Source organism: Cariama cristata, unplaced genomic scaffold, assembly GCF_000690535.1.
Source record: "Cariama cristata isolate BGI_N322 unplaced genomic scaffold, ASM69053v1 scaffold27806, whole genome shotgun sequence".
In the NCBI taxonomy this organism is placed as follows: Eukaryota; Metazoa; Chordata; class Aves; order Cariamiformes; family Cariamidae; genus Cariama; species Cariama cristata.
The window spans coordinates 12658-23680 of NW_009623143.1; the positions used below are offsets into that span (position 1 = coordinate 12658).

The window sequence follows — 11023 nt, forward strand, 5'->3', positions numbered from 1 at the left end:
CATGAATCTGTCTATACTCTTCCAGATGCTCAAGTGAATTATTTACTAAGGTCCCACCGTTCTATAGAAAATAAAACAGATCTTTAGCTTCATTAAAAACAACTCTCTAACTTCTACTCTGTTTTCTAAAAGCTTCACTTTTTGGGTCCAACCCAAATTTATTGACATAGCAGGCAATACAAGAAGAGGAAATACTCAAGTTTTGTGTAATTAACTTTCATACAGTTTACACAGTTACGCTGTGTAAATCACTTTGTGGAAAATCTCCTGGGACTAGCAGTCCAGCTTCAGGGACATACCCATGGCACCTGTAGTCCTTCCCAAACCTCAGCTGGTGGATTTCCCACTGCTTTCATGTTTTTTTTAAACATCTTCTTCCACACTCTGCTGCTTATCTGCAGGAGTCTCACTTCTCTCTGCAGCTGAAAAACTGAAAATCGCAGCTATTGCCTCTCTGTATTTGGTTACAGCAAGGAGGAGAGCAATCAGAACGAGGGCAGTGGGAACTGTGATCCCAATTACTGTCCCAAACACTTTCTTTCGGACAACCTCCACCATAGACATCACGGCCGCTGTCCGTGCCTGTAGAACTGGCCGTTCGGAGGAGCCCAGCCAGCTTCGCAGTGGCAGTGTTTGAGGTTGTTGCAAACTCCTTTCCCGCTGCACAAAACCTTCCCATCGCACTTCGTCCTGACCGTGGCATCTGTGCATGTCTTGTTAATACAGATCTTTTGGGGCCCACGTCTGGTGCCATCAAGCCCTCCTCTGATATCGGGTGTATCGATGCTGGCATGGTAGGCTGTACCCCAGCACCAGTCCTCGGGCCCTGGTATCTGAACGATGGTTCCAGACCCCTCCAGAAAGGGAATCCTCTTCACATTGACACACTGCAGCCTTCCACACAGAGCGTTTTGGGGTTTACATCCCACAAAAGCAACTTTCGTCCCATTGCCACCACGGTTGCCAAATCGATCCCCTTTCACATTCTGCTTTTCGAAGCAACGTTCTGGCACACCCCGAGCTTCCTTCCCAAAGATTTTTTTTTTGCACAGGTTGTCATAGGTCACACATTTCCCACGGTAGCAGTAGCCATCGTCGCTGCATGGCATCTCGCTGTGCACGTGCAAATCCTCCCTCACCACTGGGAAGTCCCATTGCAATATTCAGGCAAGTCCCACCTGCACTTGTGTCCTGCGGCACAAAAGTGGCATTTCTGACAGCATTGCCCAACGGAGCAGATGGTCCCTGGCTTCAGCCTGCAGTTTTGGTGACAGCAGGGATTGCCTCGGTGGTCCTGCGACCCCCCCCACAGTCACACTGCTCTCCCTCATCCATCACCTTGTTGCCACAGTATTGAAAATGGAGGAGCCGGTGGGGCTCTGGGATGTTGTGCAAGCAGTCGCCAGCCCCTCTGCCGATCGGGTCTGGGTAGTTGCTGAAAGCCTTGGCACCGTCGAGCGAGTGTACCATCATGTAGCACTTGGTGAGTCCTCGACACACACACTCCTTTTTATCGTGCTGCATCCCCAGGTTGTGACCCAGCTCATGAGTAAAAAATAATTGAAAAGGTTATGAAATCTCTCCGTATATGTGAGACAACACCCAACTCATAACCAGGGTGGCAGCTGCTACCTACATAGGCCAGCCCAACGATTAGTCCAAAGTCCATGTAAGCAAATAAATGTGCAATGTTGTATTCCATCCTCTGAGAAAGATCTCTATTTCCCCATTTGTTAAAATTTTTAAGAACTTCTTCTATATCCTGGTTGTACCTGATGAAGTTGCTGTGCATCCAGCGCTCCAGCTCGATCAGGCAGATGCGAATGTTCAGAGGATGGTAGGATGTTTCAGGTAAATTGATCGTATCTGTAACCAGAACCATCACGGAGGTCTCATTGCTCCCTTGGAAGGAAAACAGGATAGCGGTCCACCACAACAAATATCTCAATGTACTTGCTGTGCTTCAGTCTCTGAGACACATCATGCTTGCTTAGGGCTGTTTTAGCTCCCGTTCCACCCAGTTGGTTTTTGAACACCTCATCCATCAATCCGCACATCAAGGGCTTTTTCTGGGTCTTCTCTCGCCCATAGAGAAGGTGCTGGAAGGTGAGGGACTCTGGCACACGTTCAATGCCGTAGCTCAGGCTCCTGATTTCCAGCTGCCCCCTCAGACCCGAGCGGGCGCTCAGCGTGGCGAGGGAGCCAGGGCTGCCCTCCACATAGCCCAGGTAGTAGCACTCCTTGGGGACACGGGGCTGTTCCACCACCCTTGTCCCCCTGGGGCTCTATGTGATGACCGGCAGGTTTTTCCACCAGAAATCCTCTTTTCTGTGTGAGGCGGACGATGCGGTTCTCCCCCTCCACCCTGAGGACATAGGACATGTCTCCCCCCTGTGGCTTTTCCCACCCTGGGACCCAGTTTCCTTGGCCAGACTATCTCACGGACAGTGTAGCCCAGTGGTACGATGGCTGCCCACATCAGGTAGGAGAGATGCCACCAACACTGCCCAGACCCCCAGAACAGGGCTGCCCCCCGCCTGCCATGATGTGCTTGGAGCCATCTCATCACCAACACCTTCCAAATGGTGTTAAGACACCTCAGGGAGGGTCCTGCTAACCTCGCATGGACATCTTGACCCCTCTCCCTTGAGGTGCTTCAGGCAGTGGCCATGCCAGAGCTGTCCCCTCATGGCTGGCACGGGACCCGATGAAGGTGTGTGCCACCCGGCTGCCCTGAGGGACTGCCATTCCCCTCAGTGCCCCGTGAGAAAGTTCTGGAAGTGCTGCGACCTCTCCCAGCTGCCCGTGACACGAGGCCAGGGTGGAACGAGGCCATGGCATGGGGGCTGTAGGTGCTCCTGTGAGGTGACAGGGCTGAAGAGCACCCATCCCTGCTGGGCTTCCCTCACCGCGGCACCGCGGGGTGGCCATCACAGCCAGGGAGCTGCAGTTGAACTTCAGAGCTGCTCCCCTGCTGCTCAGTGAGATGTGGGGAGCCATGCGTCTTCACCACCCCCTCCTCCTGCCCAAGGGGGAGATTGCCTGTGGATCATGAATTCAAGAATTAACCACAATAACGCTCCTCACAGCAAATTAACTTTACAGATGTTAGTGCCCCTTGGCCACCACCTCTGCTGCTTTGCCAGTGCGTAATCCAGTAGGCACCAGAGATTTTTCTTAATCACAGCGCCCTATCAGTAAAAATATTAATGAGCACCGGCAGGCAGCAAAGTCTGCAGCTCTGAATTTATCATTAACCAGGTCTGCCCGGAGGTGAGGAATAGCCCATTCCAGCGGGGTAAATTCCCTCTTCTACCACAAAGCGCTCCTGCTCCCCAGCATTCATCTGCTGCTTTGGCAAGTGCTGAAATGATTATTTTTTCTTTTTTTAATACCACCATCCCTGTTCCACTTCAGTGCTGCTCCCGAGCTTGCACGGGCACCTCCGCAGCAGCCTGGCTTTTTTGTCAGCTCATCCTGGAGGAATTGGATACTGCTGACCGTTTCTTTACCTGCTCCAAGCCTTCCTGCAAGCTCCTGTCCAAATCACCCTGCCAGCTTTGCACTTTTCACAAAAGCCACTGACGTGAGCGGTAATGAAGAGTTTTCCCCTCTTCTTTCTTTATTTTCTTTCAGATATATTCCACACCTTCTGCTCCTGTAATCAAGCCTCAGAGCCCCTCCTGTCTCCCACTTAACACTGCCTGGTGTTTTCAGCAGCTCGTGTTTGTTCCTGGGCTGTGGTGCCACAGAGGAGATGCTCGGGTGTGCCCAGGATGGGCACTCCACCTGGGACCCCGGCTCCGGAGGAGGTGGCTATAGGGTGTGGAGACAAGACTCCTATCCAGTGGTGTGGTTCCTCCTTGCTCAGCCTGTGTTTGCCAGTGTAAACCAGCAGGCACATTTTTAAATTAACCCGAGCATCCCTGTCATTTTGTCGATGACTTTTTGTTTTTTCTCTTGTGGAATGAGGTCAAGCGAAACAATTTCATTTTGCTATTCTACAGAACAAAAACTAAAAGTCCCCTAACTCTACACTTGCATCTAGATCAATTTTAAATGAGTCCACCACAGCCAGAGCCTGAATCTAGTGACCAACTGAGTCCAGGTTTCCACTGCTGCCATGTGAAGTCCTATACCGCGGAGTTTTGGCTCTCAGCTGGTTTTGAGCCATCTTCTTCCACCTGGTCCTTCGCATCCTTCTCAGGAGCCCGTTCTCTAGCCCCAAAGCACCTGACGAGTCTGTTGTTCAATGCTTGAGTTACTCTGAGCTTTCTCACGTGCACAACGACAAGTGCTGTGAGCGCCAGAACAGCAGCAGTTATTACAGTAATCCTGATGTTGAACCAAAAAAGCCCCTTCTTAGTGACCGCTGTAGGCCCACTGTCAACGCTTCCTCCGAAGCCAACAAACTGGCAGCAGGGAGGTGCCCAGCCGTTGGCACAGTGGCAGGTGGCTCTAGTGTTGCAGACGCCTTTTCCTCTGCGGAACAGCGGGATGTCAAGTACTTTTCCTCAGGGACACACGTCCGATTAATGCAGAACTTCTTCTCACCACACTGCATGCCATCCTTAATGACTCCAGCATCCAGAACATCCATGCCTAAGTGGTAGTCTGTGCCCCAACACCAGGTATCACCCACCGGGGTCTGAATGATGGTTGTATGATCTTCCAGCTGAGGTAGACGTCTAACATTTGTGCACTGCACCCTCCCACACAGGACGTTTTCCAGCTTACATTTCTGAAAGCTGATATCTGCCCCATCTCCCCAGCAATTGCCAAAACGATCTCCTTTCGTGTTCACCTCCTGGAAACATGGTAGTGGGGCAGGCTTTGCTTCCTTGCCGAAGATACTCATACACTGTAACGTGTGAGACTGGCATTTGCCCGAATCACAGTACTCATCCTCAGCGCACAAAGTCCTGTCTTGCTTGGCCACATCTGCTGGGCAATGCTCGGATGTCCCATTGCAATACTCGGGCAAGTCACACAGACCAGCACTCTCCCTACACACTTCTCCTTCTGGAAGAGGTTTGCAATTCTTACAGCAGCCTCCAGAAGTGCAAATGGCTCTCTTTTTTTTTTTTTTTTTTTTTTGACAGGCATTGTCACAACAGAGGTCCAATTTACACTGTGCTTCTGAGCCACAGTCGCACTCCTCCCCAGCCTCCAGGACACCATTCCCGCAGCGCTGTGGTGCAAATGTCATTCCCGATTCTGGGGCGTTACTAAGGCAGAATCCTTGCCCTGATGCTATAAAATCAAAATAGCTCTTTTTGCTGCAGTTGCTGAATTGATAGTTCCCTGTCCCGTGTGCGCTCATGATGCATTTAGAGGTGTTTCCACACCGGCAGTTTCTGTCATCTTGCTCCATGCCAAGGACATACCCTAATGCACGAGCGACATGGACAGCAGTGTCCGTATAAGGCTGTTTCGCAAATGATACGACAGCAGAGGCTCGTTTTCTATCATCACACGCACTGGCAAAGTTGGATTTCGCACCCATGTGCAATGCTCTCGTATGGTGATCAAAGTCCATCGAGGTAAATAGACACCCCACGTCATGCATGGCGTACGTAAGGCTTTGCTGCTTCCACCAAAGATTAAAATTATGAAGGACATTGGTTATGTTGTTGGTAACGCTGATAGGGTTCTTTTCCACCCAAACCTCTAGTGCAGTCATCAAAACACAAAGGCAGAAAGGATAAAACAGCGCGTCCACCAGATATTGATTATTTCAACAACTTCCAGCGTCACATTAGTTATACTTCTGCCAGAGGCATCAAAACCTTCCTTGTCCACCACAACAAGGAGCTCTAAATACCCTATGTGCCTCTGGGGCTAGAACTGCCCCGTTGCTGTACCAGGACCTGGAAATTTTCTACCTTCACTGGACATTTTGTACGTCACGGTTCCGGGAACCGCCTCCTCCCTCTGCAACAGAAGATGCTCAGCCTTGGTGGAAGCTGCCAGGGGCTCAATGCTTAGAATCATCGAATCATTATGGTTGGAAGAGACCTCAAAGATCATCAAGTCCAACTGTATACCTGATGCCACCATGCCTACTAAACCATGTCTTGAAGCACCACATCTAAACATTTTTTGAACACCTCCAGGGACGATGACTCCATCACCTCCCTGGGGTTTTTTTCTTTTTCTTTTTGTAATAGGCACAATGAATATTTTATACTCTTAAAACACAGTAGTTTGAATTGAAGCCACATACTAGAAGTATGTCCCTATAGTATACTTCAAGTAAAAATACTAGCAATATTTGTACTAAAAATATATCTTTGCATATACTTCGTGATGGGAATGAAGGTAGGAGTAGGCGAAGAAAGAAACCATAATTCAGTTCACAAAAGCAGTCCTTGTTTTACCATCAGTCTTCTAGCACACCTAATGATCAATTACCTGGCTTGTCCCCCAAAAGGCAGGCTCTGACCACACGTTCCTTTCCAAGGCTGTGCTGATTTGTTCTTCAGCCATCGACACTAGCTGGTTTGTCTTCTGAAGACCACCCTGTATTAAGAAAGATGAGCTCCTCTTGAAAAAAAAAAAAAGAGGGGTAAGACCAGGGACTAATTTAGCTTGAATTTCCAATCTGCAGCAGTCCTCTGAGCCCAGAGCAGATCGTCAGGGTGACCGCAGAATCCAGGATGCCTCCCACGTAGCCATGGTAGTAGCAATCTGCTGACACGTGGGGCTGTTCGGCCGTGATTTCCCCTTGGGAGTCACGAATGAATACGGGCAAGTTTTCTATTACAAAGTCTTTCTGCCTGAGGTGAATTGTGTAATATACGCCCTGAATGCTGATGATATAGGACACTTTGTCCTGGCTGGCTTTCCCTGCCTTGAAGTCAAGTTTCCTTGGAATGACTATCTCGTAGGCTGTGTAGCCCTGAGAGGGCTGGGGGCTGCCGTCTGTGCCGGGCAGCCCAAGCCCCCAGAGTAGGACGCAGAGAAGTCCGAGGAGGAGAAGCCCTCTGCCCATGGGGATGCACCTTGGCTGCATCCGGCTTGGAGCCGTGGTCACTGCCTCCCAGACTGGAGGCAAGAGAGGAAAACCTGGACGATGAGCCTTTAACTCAGCAGCAAAGATCCCTTCTCACCACCAGGACACTCAGGGTCTTTTTCTCACCGCTCAGCCTGCAGCCAGGTTCAAGCCATCCGCTTACTGTCTCCAACGGGCCTTTTCTTGGCTCTTCCTCAGGTACCTCTCCATCGGGGAGGTAGGAGACGTCGGGAGCCAGCCAGCCTGCTGCTGCCCAACTGCAACGGAGCAAAAGACCCTGGGGTGGGAAACCAGGGAAGAGCTCCTCTTGGGGCTGGAACAGAAGGGCCTGAGGGGTGACCCATTTCTCCAGCTCTACTTCCAAGGCAAACACTCCATGGGGAGGAAGGGACCTTACCCTGGGCACCGGCAGGAGCAAGCAGCACATTAAATACACCCTGTCCTGCTGCACCCTACTTGGGAATGACCCCGTTTGCTGAGAGCATGACGAGCCAGTCCTGCTACAGCAATTTGTTTAAAAGGGGATTAAACGTTCCTAAGTGGAAAGCAACACAAGATTACCAGGGAAACAATAAATTGGTTGCTAATGGGACCTGCAGCTGCAGCAGCGAGAGCCCTCAGTGTCTGTTGATGGATATTCTTGCAGGGGTCCTCTCTCGGAGCCCAGCACATCACTGAATGTTGTAACTGTTGGAGGGGTTTTCTTGCTGGGAAGGGAGAGGCGTTCTTTGGGCTACACGTCCTTCTATGAGCAGGGGAGTTTTTTTTCTTGTACCACTTCTATAGAGCACTTGCAGCTGGTTTCGCTGCCTTAAATACTCCCAGGATGCTTGGAAATTGTTCTCTCGCTCCCCTCCCCAATGCTATGGGTGCTCTGAAGGTCACTCACTATCCAAAGCACTATTAACTCCTCCAAGGTACCAAGCAGATGGCTGTTAACTCTTACAAAGAGGATGGCCGGGGCACACAGACACTCACGACTGTCCCACGGCTTCTTCTACTGCTTTTCTTCTGAAATGCTCATGTGACAAGGGTCTATCTGGTTGCTGTCAACAAGCCAAACCATGCTTGAGGATAATAAAGATATTTCCAGAGCCAGGAATTGCACAAGAGTCACACTTGACAGCACTGGTCCGTGTTCAGAAGGGCTGACGGCCTGAGGAGGAGGAGAAGCAGCCAGAGCTCCCCGGCAAAGCGCACTGCCAGCCTGCACAAAACTGACTCGTTTCTCATCTACTGGCGTCTCCCAAGTTGCCAGTCCTGTCACAAGCCCCCGCAGGGCTCCCGTTTCAGCTCCCTTCAGCGAAGCACAGCACCCTGCAAAGAGTCATCCTAAAGAAACTGGTTGCTAGCTCCCACCCCAAAGAACACGCCTGGCAGAACGCAGGAGCTGTTATATCTGACGGGAAATGTCACTGAACACACAACTCATCCCTCCCTTCCCGAACTGGTCCAAGTCACAGCTAGAAGAGAAATCCTACAGACCCCGGGGGTTCACCGGGAGCACCGGGCATGTACTGCAGTGTTTTAAAGAGGCAATTGGGAGTTATGTTGCCAGGCAGAGCACACGATTTTCTAGGGCTTTACCCAGCCTATCCTGCCAGTCATTCTTTCACCTCAAAGCCTCACCGCACTCCTGCAGAATATGAAGCAAAGTGCTTATTCCCATGGGTAAGGCAGGCGGGGCGGAGGAGCACAGCAGGACGGGTCTGGGGGTGGCAGGAGGAGAAGCGGGGTGCTGTTCCCTCCATGCTACTTCTGTCCTTCCTCCCTTCTGTACTAGAGACATGAAACCAAAACAAAAGCAGCCAGTAACTTTTAAGTTTAGTAAAATCATTTATATACACCAATGCGTAATATTTACAATATAATACTGATCCAAAATAAACTAACATATTACAGGTAACACTGAAAAGGAGAAATGAAAACATTTTAATACACAGAAGTTAAACATGGCATATGAAGACAGACTCAAATTTCCAAAAGAAAAACCTGAAGTAGTGATAGCAAAACTTTGACACGTTGCGATTTCCAATCAAACACTCTTTTGCCAAGTTCTTCTAACTTTTACACATATATATATACACACATGTGTGCGTATATATATATATAGCTTAAAATAATCAAGTCACAGGAGAAGTCAGATATATATAAAATCTTGAAAAGGTCAAATGATTTCAGAATTTTTCTCTTAAATAAAATTCTAAAAAAAAAAAGCATACAGAGCTTTCCCATATCCTTTTAGTGTTTGTACAAAGAATGTCTTCTTTGATCCCACACAACCCTTCCATCTCAAGATATTTACAATATTCACAGTCTGCTATAAAGGATCAGTAGATTTATTACCAAGTAAAACATTAAATAATCAAGATAAGGTATCTTGCGTTTATTTCAACTGAAAAATAAAAAACACAGAAAAGTAAAATACTACTTTAAAATAAGTAAATGAATCCATTGAAGTGTATTTAATTTTGAAATCCAAAACATAACTTTTTTAAGAGTTAAAAAAAAATAATCAACTTTCTCATAGAAATAAAACCATTTGACCTTGAATCTTCAAATTGTGTTTTCTTAATCTGCCCCACCCTACCTCCATTTTAGATCAGGTCATTCTTATTTAGCACAGACAATAAAATCTACAGTAAATCCATAAAAAGCAGTTCCTTATTACAAAAGCTATTAGAAATTCAACTTCCCTCCAGACACCAAGATACTTCACGATCAGTTGCGAATGTACCCACCTCACTAACAGCAGCAACTTGAAATGTTTCTCTTGTGCGAGTTAAGGGACCATGAAGAGAGGAGGGACCCTCTACTGCAGTCAGATGCCATCTTCTCTGCTGATCTCTGGGCTGCCTCGGATGTCAGCGAGGAGTGGCTGCTCCCACCCCCCAAGGCGCTTCCCACTATACCAAACACATATGGCTGACGCCATTGCCTGCAGACCATTACACAACAGCATACACATTGTCACTGTCATCTTTAACACCAGAGAACCTACTAGAGAGAAAAAAACAGGTCCCAGTGTGTGAACACCCCATGTTGCTCACAAGGTGCTTGGAGTGTATCAGGCTGTGGTGTGGTGGTAGTCTCTGCTGACCGCGCTGTGCATAGACCATCAGAGTACCTACAATCTGATCCATCTTTCTGCTAATACGTTCTGGCTCTCGAGAAACTGCCTGACCATTTTCCTCCTCGGAGGGCAGAGTTGCAAAGTGCTTTTGTAGGGAATTTTTGCACTCTCATTCAAACAAAGGCGATTTCCTTGTTTATTTCTCTATTTGTCATACTTAAAAGTTCCAGTGCAATGAGATTTCCCAGAAAAAAAACATAGATTCCAAGTTAAAAAGGAAATGATCTATTACATTTAAAGATTGTGTGGACGTTCACGTGACCTAGAATTTAGGGCAAGGACAGAAATGCATATAATAGTGCCTGCAAACTTGCTGATACTACCAAGAAATGGCAAATACTCGGTTTCTTCACAGTTCTCTACAGTTGTCATCGATACATGTCGGTGCACAAATACTCCATGTAGTGTCAGAGGTACAATTCTGGCTTACACAAAAACTCCCCGTTTCCATCAGAGAAAGTGATGGTTAAGTAGAGACTGTGGTTCTTACTCCGCAATAAATCAGGCATTGGAAAACGGTCAACAGGATTAAAAGAAAGCTGACAAGGTGCTGACGAAGAATGGGAAATGAACTATCTCCTTCATATAGAAAAACTAAGTCACTGTTTACAAAATTTTATAGAAAGAGTCAGACACTGGTTTGCCATCCAAGCTAAAGGTTGCAAGGAAGTCTGGTAATAGAAAAAAGACATAAAAGGACAAGGCTGGACTGCCGTAAGAGTAAATTGGGAGATTCATGGCTCAGGTTTGTAAATGTAAACCCAAAATTAATGAGTTATGAAATACAACAATAATGTTCAAGAGTCATTACTAATAGCCCTGAATTGGCACTTCAGTCTGCAGACCAAACTCATTCAATGTCTGCACAGGTTTAG

General features: G+C 48.0%; 1 protein-coding gene and 1 pseudogene across 1 annotated transcript; both read right to left on the bottom strand.

Moving 5' to 3' along the window:
- Positions 1 to 363: 363 nt before the first annotated feature.
- LOC104163581 lies at positions 364 to 2561 on the bottom strand (annotated as a pseudogene).
- Positions 2562 to 4133: 1572 nt separating this feature from the next.
- Positions 4134 to 7015, bottom strand: LOC104163582 (disintegrin and metalloproteinase domain-containing protein 9-like). Its single transcript, XM_009702629.1, is given in 4 exon segments — positions 4134 to 4482; positions 4527 to 5725; positions 5728 to 5825; positions 6592 to 7015. Coding segments are annotated over 4 exon segments (2070 nt in total).
- Between the last annotated feature and the right edge of the window lie 4008 nt (positions 7016 to 11023).